We start from the raw sequence: 20,985 nt of genomic DNA, 5'->3' as shown, positions 1-20,985 counted from the left end.
TCTCCCGATGCAGGCGCCTTGGTGAGCGAGTGCTTCCCGGAATCCTTCCGGTGTCACTGGGTCCATATGGACAGAATATTCTGTCATGGTTTGTATCAAACGGTTCTTGTACTGGACCCAAAAGCAGACGGAGGCGGAGGAAGCAGTTGGTAATGGTTTATTTGGGATAAGTGCAGTGTCAGGAATTCCCAGGCGTGATGGTGGTCCGTAGGAGCAGGGAGCGTGCGGAGGGCTGGGTGTGAGCAGGTGAGTGAATTTGGCAAGTGGCCGGAGTGTGCATTGTGGCAGGAAACACAGGAGAGCACTGAAGGAGGAGAAACAACAGGGAGTAAGTGCAAGCACAGGAGTCAGAAAATCAATCTTACTGTCGAGGAGCAATATTTAGACCGTAGTACCGCATGAGAGCGAGAATATTCTGGCGTCGGATCCCTGGGCCAGCCAGGCTTCAATACAGGCAGTGATGAGTGCTGATTGGGAACAGGTGCACAGGCGAGGAGGTGGTAATTGCTGGGAAGAGCGAGAGAGAGAGAGAGAGAGAGAGAGAGTGAGAGAGAGAGAGAGAGAGAGAGAGAGAGAGAGAGAGAGAGAGAGACAGCGCCACCTAAGCTCCAAAAGAGGAACTGCAGTGCACTGATCATGATAATGGCTAAAAAGGTTTTTGTAACAGTGTTGCATGTATGTTGAGAGACACAACTTCAGAACATAAATTATTACTATTTAAAATATGTCTGTGATAAAACAAAATGTTTAAAGAATTACAAGGAAGACATATCAACAACATTTAAAAGTTTTTAAAAAAATCAGTTATAGTTGGTGGTCATCAAGAGGGATGGACAAGTGAAAAAAAGCCCTTTGAGTGGGCGCACAAGTGTGGAAGCCCGTTTCTGGGAAAAAAATTCAGAAAATGTAATTACAAATTATGAGATACATGATTTAGGATCTCAAATTATGAGTTACTAAGTATTTTTGTGAATTGTGAATTGATTACGAGATACAGAGTCATCTGGTAATTATTATGTAATATGATCTCATTATCATGGGATTGTATCTCCTGATTATGAGATATGAGATACTGTCTCATAATTATGACTTAGTATCGCAATTATGACTTAGTATGTTATTATCATGAGATAGTATCTCATGATTATGACTTAACGCAAAATGATGACTTAACTGTTTTTATTAACTTTCATATGTCATAATTATGACGTAACCGTTTTTTGTTACTTTCCTTTTTTTCTTACTGGTGGAAACTCAAGAGCTAGTTGGTATTTTGAATATTTAGTAATCACTTCTTCAATTACATTTCGTCTCAGGATAACTAAATCGTTTACACAACCAGTGCAGACTGTCCCCCACTTTTAGAATGACTCGTACATAGTTTTCAGTAAAAATTCATTTTCACTTTTGTACATTTCAGTCTGTACTTTTATTTTTTTTACTTGAGTAAATGAGTTAAATCAGTACTTCTTACACACAGCATTTGACTTCAACTTCACATACACTTTAGTGAATAAACGTATCTTTAAACCAAGCAAATAAATGTGTTAGGCTTGTCAGCATTGACGCAAGAATGAAACCGTTAGTAATTGTGCGCTTAGTTGTAGTCGGAGCAGGAGTTGCGCTTCCTGCTCGTGCTGCACTGAGGCCGGGGTGTGACGTCACGCTCCCAGAATGCACGGCTTCCAGCGCGGCGCCAGCAGGCCAGGCCCAGACTCGAATAAACATCTTTTACGCCCTTCATCTGTCCAAAATGCACACGTGGAGGCCAAATGGAGCGCGCAGGGAGATCGCGGATGCGCGCCAGGCGGTAAGAAACGTCCGGCGTGGAAATGTCGACTCGAGTGGGACTTTTTAGCCCGTTTGCTGAGGTAATACAGAGAGTTAGCCCCGCAAGACAAACTCCGACACAACTTAGTCAAACGCACGTCTATTGTTTTGAATTCGTCGTTCTTGCTCGGTTAAACTTCGGACATTTACCCTCAGCCTCAGTAGCACTTATGGAAAGCAATGTGGTGCTTTTCAGGTCGTCCAGAAGACTAAACCTAACTCACATCCGCCACCGAAATTCACGGAGACAAGTTCGCTTTAGCAGACAAATTTAGCTCCGGTCCGGTAAGTTACTGTGGGCACACGTACGCTACAACTTTGAACTTCGCCACTTCAGTCAATTCCAAATCAACTACAATGTCACACATATATATATATTTTTTTAATAACAAACCATAACCTGTATGTTGCAAAATATTTTCCAATCGTTTTAAACACTGTTTTGGGCTCGTAACGGAGGAAAGCAAATGAACACGATCGTTGTTGTGCGTGACCCCACAAGATGGCAATGTTGGCTGATTACTTCCCTCATGGTGGTCGTGGACAAGTGTCACATTAGTTCTTGTAATTCCCTACAAAATGAAAATAAGTGCTGCCACTATACCAGAGACGCATACAGTTGCGTCTAATACCTCGAGTCAGAGAAAATCCAAGCAATAAACGCAAGTAAACATTGTCAAACAAGGGTGAGCGTCATGGAATCCACCATGTTATGCAGAAGTTCGACCAAATTCAATGTTTGCTTTTCGCTACATTCAGGCCAAAGGTGCAGCTTGAATTAGGGCAATGAAAGCTAGGTTGTGAGCAGCTTTTGTCCAAACATTTACAGCAGTGATTCCCAACCAGTGTGCTAGGGCACATTAGTGTGCCATGAGCGCTCTTCAGGTGTGCTGTGGGAAATTATAACATTTTATGTAATTGCTCAAAAAATTATTTATGTACAGGAAATAATGTCTCTTTGTTCATCTATTTATACCAGTGAGACAGAGTAACAGACAGAACAAATAAATATTCTTCTATTGATGGCAGGAAGTACATACAGTAATTAATGTAGCCATATTTTTTGACATTTTGTGCTGTGAGATTTTTCTATTGTAAAATAAGTGCCTTGGCTCCATAAAGGGTGGAAATCACTGATTTTCAGACAGTTGGGACGGGGGATATGCGTATTTGTCCAAGTATAGTGCTGGAGTGCCCTTCAGCGAGGCATCTAACTGAAGTGGGCGCTCCTCTCATTTGATGCATGCTTGTAAATGTGTGAGTTGTCATACTGTATTTATAATTAATGTAAAACGTGTATAACGTGAGAGTGCAGTGTACTGCAAAAGTCGACTGGGTCTACCTTCCACACGAAACCAATTAGACTTATTATAATTTTCCCCTGCTATATTGGAGTTTATCGTTCAGACCCCGCTATATTGTGTTTTTTGAGCAGTGGTTTCATTTTTGTTCATGGGGTTTTACAGCATACTTTAATGCTTTTGCATGTGGGAAAGGAGAGCCACAGTTGACGATATACTTTTCACACCCAGGCCCCGCCTTTTGAAGGCCCATGCATGTGTACACATACACAACAATACACAAGTATTTTCTGTACATTTTATGGTTTAAATTTGTTTTGTGCTAAATTACATTTAGAATGTGTTTAAATATGTTTTAGCATGCTTAAATAAGTTTAAATTTGTATAAAATGTGTGGGCAATTATGTTTGTTTTAAGGACTTTTTATTTATTTATTTTTTATTTTTTAACTCAAGCACTTTATCCAGGGGTAAGCCTCTTCTGTTTGAGGCTCCAGGCGGCATAGAAGGCTACTCCTTGAGGGCTGAAGACAGGGATACCTGGACTTTTGGGCTAATTCCCAGGTTTCCCTCCACTCCAGCAATAAGTAGACAGAGACTGTTGTTGAGGTATTCTCCGCGAATTGAGCTTTCTTATTGTTTGCGTGGAATATGCACAGTTTAACGGTACACCAGACCCTGTTTCGTTCCCATGTCTTGCTTTGCGATATATTGGATTTGTAGTCCTTCGTATGCTCATTACAGATAATAAAAAAAAAAAAGTGTGTAGAATGTATTTCACAGCTTGTTTTCATGACTGTTTTTAAATGTACTTTATTTCATCTAATATTTTATGTATTGTTAACACAAGGAAATGCAGATGTCAGATGGCATGCAATGTGGTCATCTAGACTATATGTTTCTGGTTTATTTGGATTTATGACACAGTCCATGCTGTAACTTGTGTGCGAGGACAGAGCCATTCTCTGATTAGCTAAGGAGCTAAACAGTGTTTTAACTTTGAATACCTGTGAACTCGTCACATCAATCACGAGATGACCACAATAGTTTTGACTCAAAGGACAAATCACTGCATTTCTGCTACTTTTCACGATTTCAAATTGTATTTATTTTTTGACAGCGTAACAGCTAAACTGACAGTGTATTACTATCTTATCTAAGATAGAGGGTTTGTCAGCTCTACCTGTTACAGTTTTAACATTTTTGTTGCTGCCCATCATCTGTTGTTTCTTGGTGACTGAATGTCTTCCTCAGAGACAGTTTTATAGTTGTCGCTCAAATATTGTACAGTGGCAAGGTATCACTATATGGGAGGAATTGATTGAATCTCACTAATACACAATTCATGTGTACTTTTCTTGAAATGAAATTGCTTTGAGAGCGACATTTCGCACACAGAAAGACTAAAACCATTGAGTTATACATTGTTTTTCCACTATTCACAAGGGATAGGGACCGAGGCCAGCCACGAATAGCAAAAATCCCCAAGGAATTTACGCCTACTCAAAAAGGTTTGTAATAACCTGCATAAGCCCCAAGATGGCGGCAAAACACTTTATTTATTCAGTGTTGGGCAAGGCAAGTGCCTGACTAAATAAAGATGGTCCCGTCATGTCACAGTAGTTCCTTGGCATCAAAATGCCACAAGATTGCGGCAAAAAATATTTTCATATTAGACATGGCTTTGGTCTGAGGACAAACTGTGAATTGGGAGGTTTTTCATCAAATAATGGAAGATAGGTTCCATTCAGAAATCTTCAAATAGGTGAATTTATTCTTCTAACTACTTCCACCAATTGCAGGTGTGATGACGGAATGTTTAAATGGCCCTGATATATTTGTTTATGTTGTAGATCTGTGGTTCTCAAACATTTTGTGCCTCAGAAAACATGTGAAATATGAATTAAAATCGTCCACGCTTTCTTGAGCTCCAGACGTTTTTCTGCTGAGAGGCCTGACATCCGGTCGTTTGAATTTCTCAAGCTTTTCTACATCACTAGCAAAGATCTCCCCCTACCTCTCCGCTCCCGAGCCAGCGCTATCAACATAAAACATTTAGCCAAAATATGGGCCCTTTAATGTGCATGCTTCTTATTGTCTCACCACACTTCAGGCAATGTAATTTGCTCAATTTGGTGATATGTTCCCTATCTTTCAGGTCTTTTAAGATGCTGAGCTTCATCTGATGAACACGAACAGACTCTTGAGTCAACAGAAGAAACTCGGATCCAGTCAGTTCTAAAGCCACTCATGACCGCAGCCCTCTTGGGGTTGCTATGGCAGGTGCTGTCATCGAAACCAAGTGCTGGACACAGGCCTGTCCCACCAAAGTAGGACAGACCACGCGTCATTGCCAAAAGAGATCATTAAATAGTCAACAAACTGCACTTAGTATTATTGCAAGCACACAGAGATAACGCAACCAGCCTGAGACCAGAGAGTGGATGGCCAGCTACCTGTAGAATCCTCATGAGTGTTGCTTGTACCTGCTCCTCCTCAGTCAGTTCATCTCTGCAACACAACCCAACACCATCCCCGTGGGACCATGTTCCACCAGCAAGAACAACTAAAGGGTCAGCTGCAGGATAGCCACATTGCCAACAGGCAGCTTGGTTTCCACTGCCAGGAGTGTGGGAAGCAATATAACACTCAGCTGGGTTATAGACGGCACCTGGTGGAAGCTCACAGTGCTGGCGCAGGCCTGCCCTGTTCCGAAGGTGCACCATCGCTGCTGGAGCACCTGGGTGGTGGCCATATTGATAGGCCTCCTCCAGCAGAGGGCAACAGTAATGCTGTTGTGGGAGTGAGAGAGAGGAAATATTCCTGTGAGCGATGTGACCGCCGTTTTTACACTCGCAAGGATGTACGTCGCCATGCTGTGGTGCACACTGGACGGCGTGATTTCTTGTGCCCTCGCTGTGCTCAGCGCTTTGGCCGCAGAGACCACTTGACCCGGCACTTGAAGAAGAGCCATGCGCATGATGCAGGATTGATACCACTGGTTACGGCCAGTACTCCCGTGGCAACATCCACTACCACCACCCAATGTCCAGTGAAGGAGTCCAGCCCTTTAGCCTCAGACCGAGGCTCCGCCTCCTCCAAGGAACCTGTGGAGACCTTTACCAGGGACATGTTCAACTCCTACCCCATTACCAATCCTGTCCCTGGGATGAATCACCCACATGGCCTCATGCAGGTCTCTTTGTCCTCAAGCATGGGTGTCGGTCGCCACATGCCTCAGCCATCTCCTCACAACCACCACCATCACTTGCAGCCTCTGTCAGCACCACAGCAGCAGTCATACAGCAACATGCCCAGGTACCAACAAGGATCTACCTCATATCCTCGCACTGAAGTGGACAGCTTCCTGCTGGATTTGCAGGGTGCCCCTCCTCCCCACCTCAGTTCCGTCAACTCTTCTACCTCTACCTCACCTCAAAGGGAGATGCTTCCTGAAGGGATGGGTGTTGGCAGTGATCCCCACCTCGTGCCCAGGAATCCTGCTGTCTCCTCAGCTGAGCTTTCCTGCACCACTAACATGGAACTTGGGCCACTGTTGGGCTTCTTGCCTTTCAGCCTGCCACCTTACAGCTCTCATGTGGGAATGGGAGGGTTAATGATGGGTTATCCTCCTGCCACCACTGCCACCTCCTCGCCAACCTCTTCCACTGGGTTGTCCTCTCAGGCTTCAGGCCCTTTTACCTTCTTCCAACCTTCTCAGGCTCATGTGCCTCAGGGCCCCGTCGCCCACAACCATAGCCAACTACCTCAGGCATACAGCACTTCTGCTGTTAGCACTTCTAGCTCCTTACCACATTACTACCAAGCCTTTCAGCAATAAGCAGTTTTGTGTCGAACTAACCTTCACATATGGATGTCTTTTTACTGTCAAAGGTCAAATGACAATTGAAACTATAGAACATGTATACATGTTATTGCAATTGATTTTTGTTTCTCACAACAAATCACCTCATCAGTATTACCTCATTTAAAAAAAAAAAAGTAAGCTTGAATGCACAAATGTTGTCTATCTCACTACAACCAACAGAGTAATTCTTTTAAATCTGTAAACAACAGTTAATGCACTTGATCCAGTTATCACATGTACTATGTGATTACTACCTGGTTTAACGTAACAGAGCATACAGTGTAAACTCAGACGTCACACAAATGTAAGTCCAACTTGAAGCACTGCGTTCTAAGAGGCCACACCAGCTTGGTGACACAAATGCCACTGTGATGCTCTTGCTTTTTTGTTACTGTTTTCAGGCATCACTAATTTAGAATGCACTTAAGTTTAGTTTTCCTAATTACAAAGTTTTTTTTTAATTTTTTTTTATATTATATATAAAATGGCTAAAAGGCAAGCCTGTCTTATTGCGTTGGTGATGTGTAACCATTTTTAAAACTAGTCTTTAGATTATCTGCAGACTGAAATGTTTGACAATGTAATTTTGTGACAGATGATCTTTTGGTTACAATGGTTACCGCAGTATTTGAAACTACATACCATTTAATATACATTGACCAGCCAAAACATTATGACTACATACACAATAAATTATCCAATACTGCTGTAACCTGCCTTTACAAAGATGATGTTCAGTTTAGATCGATTCTACTGCATCACGAGAGCTGTGTCTGAACTGAACTTTATCTTTTTAAGGGCAGAATATTTGATACAGCTCTTGTATTGAATTTCATGTCGTGCAAACAATCTTTAATGTTGTGGCTGGTATGCTCTTAATGGTGGTCCATCTGTTTCTCTTCTGTAAAGCTTCTGTTGTTTCGTGCCTTTACATCTCTGATCAAGGAGGCCTTCAGAGAGCATGCAGCAACTACCGCATTTTTACGACCATAAGACGCACCGTATTAAAAGGCGCAGTCTCAGTTACGGGGTCTATTTCTATATTTAACACACACATAAGGCGCACCGTATTATTGGGCGCAGGCATGGTAAAACATATGCTATCTTAAAAGATACGGTAGCATGCATGCACGCTAAAACAATGTTTTTAAAAAGGCAGTGGGAGCAAAACTGAGTTCGGTTGTACTTTATTGAAGTATTTAACAATGTACTCACGTTATTTTTTTTATCAATCCTCATCTTCTGTATCCCAAATGAACAGCTGGGCAAGTTAGCCATCAAACACGCCAGTTTCCCTCTTGTCATTGTCAGAGTCAGTCTCTTCGCCGTGCGGCTCAGAAATGATGCCGGCTTTTACGAAAGCTCGAACAACAGTGCAAGCAGACGCGTTAGACCAAACATCCACAATCCATTCACAAATTGTGGCGTAACTCGCCCGGCGCTGCCTCCTCGTCTTAGTAACGCTGTGTTCGCCATCTGTCATCCATGGCTCCCACGCCGCTCGCAACTTAACTTTGAACTTTATCCAGCGGTTGGAGTTCCTTTGTCAAGCCTCCCGGAATGATGGCAAGCTCCGAGTTATTGGACTCAGTCGAATGGTGACTGTAGAGACGCTTCTCCCGGCTGTTCTTTGCTCATTAATCCATTCCTCGAGTTGGTCTTCCAACTCGGGCCACCTCACCTTGTTTCCGCGTTTTGTTTTTCTTTTTTTTCCCCCGGAAACTCAGCTTTGTCTTCTTGACTTGCCGAAGCTCGTTTTCCTGCTTCCTCCAGTTGCGAACCATGGATTTGTTGATCTTGGAATTCTCTCGCGGCTGCTCGATTCCCATGTTCCTCCGTGTAACTAATAGCTTGCAGTTTAAACTGCTTTGGAAGCGTGTCTCTTCGTAGGTGCCGTTTTCGGGGGTCCTTAGCCAAACCGATCCACATACCGGAACTATATACCTACTGGGGGCGTGTCTTTAGCCTCCTCTGTCACGCGCACCGTCCCCCTTTACGTCCGCATGCTGTCCTCAGTTACGTCCGCCTTCCTCTATATAAGGAGCGTGTCGGCAGGAAATGCTCCCAGTCAGTCAAGCGGAGCTCTCATTTAAGTCACACAGCAACATTGACAGATTTTGGAACTTGGTGCACACACAAGGTGCGCCGCTTTATAAGGCGCCCCGTCCATTTTGGAGAAAATTCAAGACTTTTAAGTGCGCCTCATGGTTGTGAAAATACGGTATGCAGTTGTAGCATGACTCTATACACTTTTATCCACCATGCCTAAGTGTCTTACAAGGAACGTACAGTTGATCACTGTGCAAATCAGAAGACTCACCTCAGGAGCTTGACTGATATTTAAAATAATAAAATGTGTAGTTTATTTTTGAGGAAATAATAACTAATAGATGCCTGTGAATATTCTCATTCATCCAGGTCATTGTAATCACAGGGCATTCAGTCGATAGTTGCGGGATTGTTAAATTTGTCTGAGATGGTTTGCCTCTAATCTGAGCAGGCGTCATCAGTTCATGCTCAAAGACTAGCTAGGACAGTTCTAGATAAGTCTTGATAGACATTGCACAGTGCCCTTCTGACATTCCTGTTTTAAACATAATAATTCTGAAGGCACTTGTCAGCAAAAATTCATTTTGCCCCTCCAAAATTATTACTTATCAGTTAAATATTACTGATGGTATTTTAATTGCAGATGATTGTTGCTACTTTGGAACGTCTTATTCCTGTTTGTTTACAGGGTGTCCATATCACATACTGCATACATGCATACCAGAGCTTGATTAGCTAAAGTAACAATCAAAAATTGGTCAACTCAGCCCGGGTTTTAAGCAAAGATTTAAGGGTCATGTGTGAAAATAATGTCAAATACAGTAGTAAAACGTGATTTTTGACCAACATGTTTCTCAGCAGTGTGTGGTGTCATGTATGTCTCCTTTAATGTAATTGTAGCAAGAAAAGTGCTCCACCACCAAGGAGTTTAATGGAATCAGCAGGCATTCACAGTCACCTACAGCCAACTGTCTCAGTCATCATGAGGTGTAATGGCATGGAAAAACTTTTAATAATTTTTTTTTTTTTTTTTTTTTTTTTTTTAATATAAACTCCAGACCCTTTACATCTATAAGAATTACCTTGGTTTTAGTTTTTGAAGCCCCCCACCACCAAACTGTTCGATTTTAGAGAGAATTGTACTTGTGGATATTTTGATGTCTGGAAGTGTCCAAATGCTGAACAGTTTTTGCCATATAAACTTACTAGGATATTTTTCTTCTAAAGTGTCGAGACTGAAAGACCCTAGTTTGAAAATGTTACCTAGATTGGCTGAATTGGGTTTAAGTACAACCGCTGGCCTTGAGTAGATACTGGATCTTTGGTGTCTAGTTGCCATTTGTATATATATATATATATATATATATATATTTTTTTTTTAGGCAAAATATTGGCGCATTAACTAAGGTGACCTGGGTTTTTTAAAAACAAGTTTAATTTAGGAATTTAGGTCTTCTGGAAGTAAGCAACTATGGTCATTGCTGTTTTGACTTAGCACAGTAAAAGTATTCTAGAATATGTGTAGCCTTTTCTAAAATTATCAATGAATTGTCAGCCAATTTTCCTTTGGCATTTTACTGGCTCGCAAGAGCTTCTAATGAAATTGGGACTGAAACCCACCCCCATATTGAAGACTTGCAATCCATTCCTTTTATAATCTAGTCACAGCTGTGATGAATGGATCACAACTGGGATTCCCGTAGTAGGAAATCCCTTCATGAACATTGCTCCAAGTTCAAGGGACTGTTGTGATCCTGGAAAGAAGGCATGCAAAGAGATAATGCTATCTCTTTTAAATCCATTAACTCTGCTGATTGAGTGTTCCACTACCATTGTCACTAGCCTCAGTGTTGCACCAATGTCAAAATGCTACTGTTGTGTGTCTCTCTCAGAGTTTCTAATCTCTTGACAGGGTTAAAGCACTTATGACATTTCAAAAAAAAAAAAATGTTTTGTACCTCAAATACACAGAAATAAGGGTTTCTGTTTTTCTTTATAGTTGTAGTTATTGTGCAGCGTTTTCCATTTAGTTTTAAACTTTTGATGGTAGCTTTTGAGTTAACTTTTAATATAGTGGCAGACATTGATTATTATAATATAATAATTAAACATTCTACCTCTACCTTGGCATATCTTTCTGCAATATCGTTATAAAATGTTTAAAGCTGTAACATACATTTTACCACTGAGAATGAGTGTTTAAAATTAACTTTGAAGGACAGGATACACACTCTGATCAGAGTTGTATTCCATTGAATCAAGCATTGTTCTGTGTAGTTGCCTTTAATTATATTTTTACTTATTTACTACCTCAAAAGTGACAGGCAACTGCTCATCTAACAGCAGAGAAAATTTTTAGGACTTAATATTGTGTTTGCTGTAGCTCCATAGTTTGAGATACCTCTTTACGTAATATCAAGTACAGGCTATTTTCTGCTTGACTGATGTTAGTGCTGCTCCAGCCTGTAAATGTAATTGTTACATTAAGGAAAGCAGGCAGGATTCACAGTAAGCATCTCCTGAAATGAACATCACTGCCACTTGTTACACATCTTTAACTGAATTATCTTTAGTATTTTTGTATCAGACAAAGGACCAGAATATTTTCTAACAAGGAAAAAATGATAAATGCAGTACTTAATAAGATTTGGTTTCATTCAGTATTTTTAACAGATTTCAAAGAATTCAGCTGAAAGTGATGCTTATGTGTTTTGCTGTTCCGAATATTGACAATGAAAGCCCTGTAAAAAACAAACAATAATTTGCCATGCTGTCCTTGCAGGAAGAATAATTACCTGTCATGTCAATACAAACCATGTGCATGTTTCTAAATACATCTGTGTTACACTAATATGCTACAAACGTGGCAAATGAATGTCAACCGGGCTTTGGTTCAAGGTACTTACAAATGCGAGGATGTCAGGTGTTATGTCACATCAGTATGTAACATTTTAAGCCTGTCCACATAGTGTATATGTCGTTACACTGTGGTCCATGGTAAAAAATGTGTAAACAACTCAATTTATGTTTACTTTTCCGAAGTAAAAATGCAAGCCAGATCTCACTTTACATCTTTTATTGTGGAATACACTTAACCTATTTGTAATACTAATTTGATGGCTGTGAACCAAGCTAATTTTTTCTTAGTTGTTTGCATTATCACCGTATAGCAACCAAGACCAAGAAAGCAAGGTGAATTGTCATTTTCTTGTTGTCTAGACAAAGCAAAGCAAAATAAATATGTAGATTTACTCTAAGTTGCTTTGTTTTTAAATTGGAGCTGGAGCTCTGGAAGCGGGTCCAATGAACTGATTGTGGATAAACTAGTTGGTAGACAAAGGGTTGGTTTGCATAGAAAAAAAGGATTGGGGTGGAAGAATAGAACATCATTTAAAAATAGCGCATAAATACATCCACCCTTAACTAGAATGGCTAGCTGGAGAGCACAAACTAACACTAAAGAATTGTAATTAAACATTTTACACCTTCATACACATCATAAAATTGAAATAATAAAAGATCACATTGTTACAGGCCATGACTATTTTGTCATACAACTGGGTTGTAATTTCAACAACATTTCAACAATGTTTCAGCTATTGCAGGGCTGTCAAACTAATTTTTGTCACGGGTCACCTTACGGTTCCCCTCAGGGCCATTATGACTGTGAAACCATACAAATGGTTCATCGCTTCATTGCATGTACACAACAAATTGATGGATAACCAATTTTGGAATCAGAAGTCAAGCATTATAGGTTCAGTTACTCTAAAAACAAAAATGGGATTGGTAACAAAAATGCTTGCAATATGTATAATTTTAACATTATTACATATGACATTGAAATTTTGGTGCACATTTTAGCAAGAATCATGGAAGTTGATGCACATGATTTGCTTTCGCGGAGGAATCTGGCCCCGGACCTTGAGTTTGACACCTGTGAGCTATTTGATTCAAAGAGTTACATGTTGGGGGGAGCATAGTGAACTTTTGTTTAGGACGCCTCCCTCAGTCTAGCGCAGGGGTCACCAACCTTTTAGAAACAGCTAATTGAGTACTGATTAATGGAAAGTGTGCTACAGACTTCTGAAATAGCAAATTTTCTCAAACACCATTTATTATATAATTCTAAAATTTTATAAATCATGTTCATTTATGAGAAGACAATTATCATGTTAATGATTTCTCACAATTACTGATTTAACAATGGGCCTTTTGAAATTTAAGTCTTTCCTCGGGCTCACTGATGTGGAGTTTGCATGTTCTCCACTGTACTATGATGTCCTCCAACATTCAAAAAAAGAATGCTTTGTTAAATTGAAAATTCTAAATTGCTTCAAGTCTGCAGCGGACAGCGTAAAATGCTATGTTGCTGGAGAGATTCTGCTTCCAGACAACTGTCGAGGCACCATTGAGCAAGGCCCCTTAACTCTCTCTGCATGCTGAATGTGTATGATCTGGACTGGGTCTCTGTTATGTGTGCAACATAAATATACACCGGTTTCAGTTGAATTTCCTTTTGGGGGATTATAATTAGTATAATAAATTTAACAAATGTGAGTGTGAATGGTTGTTTGTGTGCCCCATGTTTGACTGGTAACCAAGGTTGGACCTCTCATCCCATGTCACCTGGGATGGGCTCCAGCATCTCTACAACCCTAATGTGGACAAGCGGTGTAGGAAATGGATGGGTTTAATTTGGCTGTAATTTCCCTTTTTGCTTCATAAAAAGCAGTGTTGGTAAAATTATTCACTTTGTGTACTTGAAAGTATAGATACTTGTGCCCCAAAAAATAAAATCTGGTAAAAATAGAGGTAGTACTGATTTAAGTCAAGTAAAAGTTCAAAGAATTTACTAAAGTACAAAAGTAAAAAATTACTGTCAATTATATGCAATACCTGTTTTAATCATTTTGCACACACAAAGACAAATCTTAAATGAGGCCTACTTTGGATGGGGAATATGAGTCTGAGTCTGCTGCCATCTTCTAAATGCATCTTCATGCTCATCCATGTCAACACTGTCCCTGCTTTTCCACCATATATGACCTCAAAATATCAGCTGTGGTGGACTTCACCTCCGTATGTGTCCTTTTGTCACGTCATCCCGAGAGGTTACATGAGTAATTTGCTTATTTTGACATGGTAAAGAGTATATCTGTGTTCAAATGTAGGGATTAAAAGTAACACGACGTCAGCAATACTTGTAAGGTGCCTAAAATAGTAAGCATATGTTCAGTAACTAAGTATTTATAACTTTGTACTTTACTTCCCAGCACTGAAAAAAAAAAAAAAAAAAACAGTAGTCAATACTCCAGAGCAGCAGGTGGCGGTGTTTGCATTACATGACCGGTGGAGAGCACAAAAACCAATCCGTAAGACGCAGAGTGGGCGTCTCGTCCAAGTGACATTATCCATTATGTTCAGGGCATTGCATTAGAACACTTCGGAGGTTCCGCTTACATATTTTCAGTGGTTTTGACAGTACATTACACTGAAGACAAAGAATAGCTTTGCGTACTTAGTGCGACGTGAGCGCTAACGCTACTTATTAGTAGACCGACGTTTATCTTGCCACCGCTAAGAGACCAACCAGGATGCAAGTGGATTATTTGTGAAGTGCGAGACCTATCCACGGTAAGGCGAAATGCTAATACAGTACAACTAATTGCAGTCTGACCCAAATCAAGTAGTTGCCGGTCGCGGCTTGCCCTCTAAATATTCATCGCGTTGACATCGTAGTTGGGCCTCAGAAAGCAACCGCAAATTACGCAGCGACAATAATTATTTATTATTATTATTATTGTTATTTAAACAAAATGTAAGATGAGTCAGAACTTGTTGTACATTATTTTCAAGCAGTTGTGCCCTCGTTGCACGACCTGCAGTCTCATCGTGGTCATCAAAGCTATAGCATTGGGCATATTCATACGTAGTCATGTACGGTAGTTATGTTTTTGTGACTATAGTCTTTTTTTCAACTTATAAATTTTATAATTTATTTATATATTTTATCGCCAATGTTTGTTGTACTTTTTTTTTCACTCTGCATGACTCACTCGATGGCTCGTCACTTAGTCCAGTACTGACTACTGGTTGATAAAAGGTCTTCATATGCAGCAGAGTCCGCATTTTAAATGTAAAAATTGCAGGTGATCAGGCTAATTTAATCATGGCAGCCAAAATCGTGATCACGTTTAAAATGTCATTAATTGCGGCAGTCCTATTTTACAGGGCCTTTTATTTACAGCAGTACAGAGTAAAGTAGTTTTAAAATAACGACAAAAAATATGAAATAATTTGGAACATTCTCTTTTATAAGATCAAGTGACGTGATTGGTATAGTCAAAGATTTTTTTAAAATAGGCAACTGTCTGTTGTCGTACTAGAGCGGCTCCAACTACCGGAGACAAATTCCTTGTGGTTTTTTTTGGACATACTTGGCAAATAAAGATGATTCTGATTATGATCGAGTCTACGTATGTACAGTCCCCTCCAAAAGTATTGGAACGGGAAGGTCAATTCCTTTGTTTTTGTTATATACTGAAGACATTTGGGTAAAAGATGAATGAGACAAAAGTTCAGAATTCCAGCTTTCATTTCATGGTTTTTATATCTAGATGTGTTAAATAACTCAGGACAGAGCACCTTCTGTTTGAAGGCACCCACTTTTCAAGTGAACAAAAGTATTGGAACATGTGACTGATAGGTGTTTTCTATTTGCTCAGGTGGTGCCTTTTAAATTGATTGGTTAAACATTAGGTTTTATCTGTGAAAACTGCATTTGCTGTTAAGCAAACATGAAGTCCAGAGAGCTGTCTATGGGAGAAAAGCAAATTGTTTTAAAGCTGAGAGATGAGGGAAAATCGATCAGAGCTATTACACAAACATTGGGCATAGCCAATTCAACAACCTGGTATGTCCTGAAAAAGAAACTACTGGTACACTGAGCAACAGAAACCGTACAGGTCGGCCAAGGGTATCAACAGCAGTTGATGACAGAAACATTGTGAGAGCTGTGCGGAAACACCCAAAGACAACAGTTAGGATCTGCTTATGAGCCAAAACACACAAGCTCATCTGTGAAGCATGTTGGAGGTAATGTCGTGGCTTGGGCTTGCTTGGCAGCTTCTGGAACAGGCTCACTAGTCTTTATTGATGATCTTACTCATTATGGTAGGAGCAAAATGAATCCTGAAGTCTACAAAACCATTTTGTCTGGCGATTTACAGAAAAATGCATCCAAACTAATCGGGAGAAGCTTCATCATGCAACAAGACAGTGACCCAAAACACACAGCCAACACAACAATGGACTTCATCAGGGGGGAAAAGTGGAAGATTTTAGACTGGCCAAGTCAATCACCGGACCTTAACCAAATAGAGGATGCATTAGACCTCCCGAAGAGGAGACTGAAGGGAAAACCCCCCTGAAACAAACAAGAACTGAAAGAGGCTGCAGTAAAGGCCTGGAAAAGCATTTCAAATGAAGAATGCAACAGTCTGCTGAAGTCAGTGGTTCGTGGGCTTGATGTAGTTATTGCAAGTAAGAGTTTTGCCAACAAACATTAAATGTTATTAACTTTTAAGTTCATTTCATAAGGTCTGTTCCAATATTTTTGCTCACTTGAAAAGTGCGAGGCTTCAAACAAAAGGTGCTCTGTCCTGAGTTGTTTCACACATCTAGATGTAAATTCCCTGAAATAAAAGCTGGAATTTTAAAAAATCTGAAACACCAATGTCTTCAGTATACAACAAAAACAGAGTTTTGGAGGGGACTGTATGTGAAGTGACAAGTCGCATTGTAAAGCCTCCCAATTTCATTCTAGGCTCGTACGTCACCACTTCCAAATATGAGGTGGCCGCAACCCTGTTGCCGCCGTCGTTGTACTTTGACGCGGGGGCCATTTGTATGTAGTGCAGTATGAAAAGGTATTTATTCTTTATTTCAGAGCCAGGGGGATTCATATCACAGCGTAAAGAAAAAACATTTTAATAGAGGAACTAGAAAGGAAATAATAATTATGGCAGGATGGTGGATGACTGGTTAGCACATCTGCCTCAAAAATCTGGCCTCACCTGGGTGGAGTTTGCATGTTCTCCCCGTGCCTGAGTGGGTTTTCTCCGATTACTCCGGTTTCCTCCCACATCCCAAAAACATGCATGGTAGTTTGACTGCAGACTCTAAATTGTCCGTAGGTGTGAATGTGTGCGCGAATGGTTGTTTGTTTATACAGTATGTGTCCTGCGATTGGCTGGCGACCAGTTCAGGGTGTACCCCACTTCTCGCCCAAAGATAGCGAGGATAGGCTCCTGCACGCCCGCAACCCTAGTGAGGATAAGCGGTATGGAAGATGGATTGATACTAATAATAATAATAATGATGATGGTGATAATAATAATAGTACTGATTGAAAAGCAAAAAAAAAAAACAATAATAGTAATAAGGGCATTTCATATTTTTCATGATTTCATATGCATTAAAAAAACTATCCTTTATCGCGACAGTTTTTGGGAAAATATATCTTCTTTAAGGAATTGTTATCATGACAGGCCTAATGTCAAGCCACATTATGCATGTGTCACAACAGCGTGGCTTCATAGTAAAAATATGTGAGTACAAGACTGGCCTGCCAGCAGTCTAGACGCGTCCTCCCATTGAAAATCTGTGGTGCATTATGAAGCGCAAAATATGACAATGGTAGTTGTACATCAAGCAGGAATTGGAAAGTATTCCACATTCAAAACGTATACAATTAGTCCCCTCAGTTCCCAAACACTTATTGAATGTTGTAAAAAGGAAAGCTGATGTAACACTGTGGTAAACATGCTCCCATACAAGCTTTTTTTGGAACGTTTTGCAGGCATCGAATTCAAAATGAGTGAATATTTGCAATAAACTGTTTATCAGTTTGAACAATAAATAAGTGGTATGGACGCTGGATGGATAATAATAATACCTAGATCTTGGTCATGTATTCAATTGATTATAGGTTGAAAATGATTTACAAATGATTGTATTCTGTTTTTATTTATGATTTACACAACATCCCAACTTCATTGGAACCCGGGTTTGTACTTTTTTTGGTTTTCTGAATGGAACTGGCCCTGCGAATGGCTGGCAACCAGTTCAGGGTGTACCCCGCCTCCTGCCCGTTGATAGCTGGGATAGGCTCCAGCACGCCCGCGACCCTAGTGAGGAGAAGCAGCTCAGAAAATGAATGAATGAATGGATGGATGGATGGATGGATGGATGGATGGATAAATGGAGCTGTTTTAGAGGGAGAGGGGCTCTTTTCATTGTAAACAACATTGTAATGGGACTTTCGGCATTTCGGGATTTTTTATTTTTTTTGGATGTGTTGGTTCGGGGGAGGAATAGTATTTATTAACTTAACATCCATGTTTTTGTTCAATGAACAAATTGATTGTTCAATAGAATATTTCAAACTTCATTGTTATACCTTCAAATAAATCTGTTGAAATGCTACTTTTTATTGGTATTTATTCGTATGGATGTCTGCTTGAATATGAAACCTTTCCATTAAATTGTCCTCGTTTCAATTCTAAATTTATGTCTCTTAATTCCCATGCAAAGTTCCCAATTTGGAATATTTCCAAAATACTCCAGCTTTACTTCCCATGCAACTTTACCAGAAACTTTCCAGAAATTTACTGGGTAAAGTTCCACCTGTTTGCAACCCTACGGACAAGTGTTAAAACGTTTTATCTCACTTCATGTAATTTCAATGACAACTTACAAATGATTCCAACAAGGTTGTTTCTGTTGCTTCTCCCTTTAGTGCCATGTCTCTGGTTTTCCCACGGCCCAACACCAACGCAGTCCACGGCAAGAAGGATAAGAGACTAATGGCGGAGGTGAACGCATCACCACTGAAGCATTTTGTCACAGCGAAGAAGAAGATTAATGGGATTTTTGAGCAGTTAGGGGCCTACATTAAGGAGAGTGCATCATTTCTGGAAGGTAACTTCTTGGCTTGCTTTGTAATTTTAGCTCTACAATTGCATCTTGCATTATTAAAAAAGGGCTATACAAATTATTATTATTACAATACATCCTTAACCAATGACTACTAGAGTTTAATTCCTAATCTTATACTGTATGCCAGGGATGGGCAACATGCAAGCGCACTGAGTGACACCTCAGTTAATTTTAAGGAATTTTTTTTTTCTTAAACGTGGTAGAAGAAACATGGCCAGCGCCCACACTTGGAGTGCCACTTAGATTCATTTTTATAAAATTAGAGGGTTTCTCTACCGTAACAGAGCAGTTTTAAATTGTAATAATACCATTCACCACTAGATAGCAGAAATCTCTTACTGTAGCGCCAGTTCTTCTCCATCAGAGAAGAAGAGTGGTGACTCCTTGACGAAAATCAGCATGAAGAGAGAGTAATGACGCAGTGGCGAAAAGACGTGGTAAGAGAAAACTCGATCAAGAAAATCACGGTCCCATGTGGCCCCCTGGTAGTGTTGACAAAATGTTGTAGCCCCTGCCATAATTTAAGTTGCCCATCCCTGCTGTATGTTGCATGTGAACATTAATAATGGTGCATTTTACATTGTCTGTACATTGTTTTTACTCAGCAACCTAATTATTTTATTTTAACTAAGTAATGCGTTGTCATTGCTTGTAACAGAGATTTTATCCAACTTAAAATATAATATATAAGAGATGATGACCTTTGCTAAATTTAAGAGTGGAGTCTCCATTAAGAGTGGCGTCTCCAAAGTGGCAGCACAGTGATCAAGTGGTTAATAAGTCTGCCTCATTAGTTCCGAGGTTCGGATTACGAATCTTGGTTCCGTTCTTCCTGTGCTTGCATGGGTTTTCTTCGGGTACTCTGTCTTTCTCTCACTTTCCAAAAACAATCTTGCCGGGCTGCCTCTCGCTGAAAGTCAGCTAAGATAGGCAAAATAGAATATGTATGTATGTATGTATGGATGGCGGCACGGTGGACAACTGGTTCGAGCGTCAGCCTCACAGTTCTGAGAACCCGGGTTCAATCCCCGGCCACGCCTGTGTGGAGTTTGCATGTTCTCCCGTGCCTGCGTGGGTTTTCTCCGGGCACTCCGTTTTCCTCCCACATCCCAAAAACATGCATTAATTGGAGACTCTAAATTGCCCGTAGGTATGACTGTGAGTGCGAATGGTTGTTTGTTTGTATGTGCCCTGCGATTGGCTGGCAACCAGTTCAGGGTGTACCCTGCCTCTCGCCCAAAGGTAGCTGGGATAGGCTCCAGCACGCCCGTGACCCTAGTGAGGAGAAGCGGTTCAGAAAATGGATGGATGGTATGTATGGATAGATGGAACCTCCAATTTACTGGTCAACCTGCAACTTGTTTGGATTTTGAACAAACAAATATTCCCTTAGGAAATGGAAATCATCCTGTCCTCTCTCTAAAAAAGAAAAACAATTCAATTGACTTATACAAGTGATAGATCACATCGTGGAAAAAGTTTTAATGTTTTATCTTGGTCATTTTTTTTACATCACAAAAACCTCCCATTTGAACAGGGCTTGACACTTTGCAGATGATTTATATTTAATGTACATGATTGTTTTTCAATTCTCAAATACAAAAAGCTTTGCAAATGTTTTTATGTGTTCTCTTTTGAGCCTGTAATTAACATTCTTTACTTCCCTCTCTCCTAGATGCTCACAAAAATGAAGAGCTGGATCCAGTCACTACGGAAGAACAGGTGCAGGAGGTTCGAAGTTACCTTACAAAGGTAGCAGGGATTGGAGAAGTGCTCGCACGGAGGCATATGAAGGTGGTGTTCTTCGGGAGGTATGTGTTGGTTTTCCATAGTTCACGACTTGTTTAACATGGTTGAAGCTCCACTTGCAACTTTGAAACCTGAATTCGAACCCCTGACCTCAGAACTTTGAGGAGGGTGTGATAACCACTCGATC

At 40.4% G+C, this 20,985-nt stretch overlaps 2 protein-coding genes across 3 annotated transcripts in view; both read left to right on the top strand.

Annotated features, from left to right (window-relative positions):
* Positions 1–1,684: 1,684 nt before the first annotated feature.
* LOC133408090 (zinc finger protein PLAGL2-like) lies at positions 1,685–12,602 on the top strand. 2 transcript variants are annotated; one of them, XM_061686587.1, is made up of 2 exons: positions 1,685–1,810; positions 5,289–12,602. In XM_061686587.1, exon 2 carries the CDS (start codon positions 5,676–5,678, stop codon positions 6,969–6,971), a length of 1,296 nt encoding a protein of 431 aa, XP_061542571.1. In that variant the 5' UTR covers positions 1,685–1,810; positions 5,289–5,675; the 3' UTR covers positions 6,972–12,602. The 2 variants fall into 2 exon arrangements, with proteins under 2 accessions (XP_061542571.1, XP_061542579.1); XM_061686595.1 differs by lacking the exon at positions 1,685–1,810 and adding an exon at positions 1,815–1,871.
* Positions 12,603–14,417: 1,815 nt separating this feature from the next.
* Positions 14,418–20,985, top strand: part of mfn2 (mitofusin 2) — a 41,058-nt gene continuing 34,490 nt past the window's right edge. Inside the window, exons 1-3 of the mRNA XM_061686578.1 lie at positions 14,418–14,684; positions 18,850–19,031; positions 20,725–20,860. Of these exons, the coding sequence (XP_061542562.1) occupies positions 18,854–19,031; positions 20,725–20,860 (314 nt within the window). The 5' untranslated portion in view covers positions 14,418–14,684; positions 18,850–18,853. The remainder of the gene's footprint in view (positions 14,685–18,849; positions 19,032–20,724; positions 20,861–20,985) is intronic.

This window comes from Phycodurus eques, chromosome 1, assembly GCF_024500275.1.
Source record: "Phycodurus eques isolate BA_2022a chromosome 1, UOR_Pequ_1.1, whole genome shotgun sequence".
NCBI lineage: Eukaryota > Metazoa > Chordata > Actinopteri > Syngnathiformes > Syngnathidae > Phycodurus > Phycodurus eques.
The sequence above is the reverse complement of the archived record's forward strand: the minus strand, read 5'-3'. Positions and strand labels throughout refer to the sequence as shown.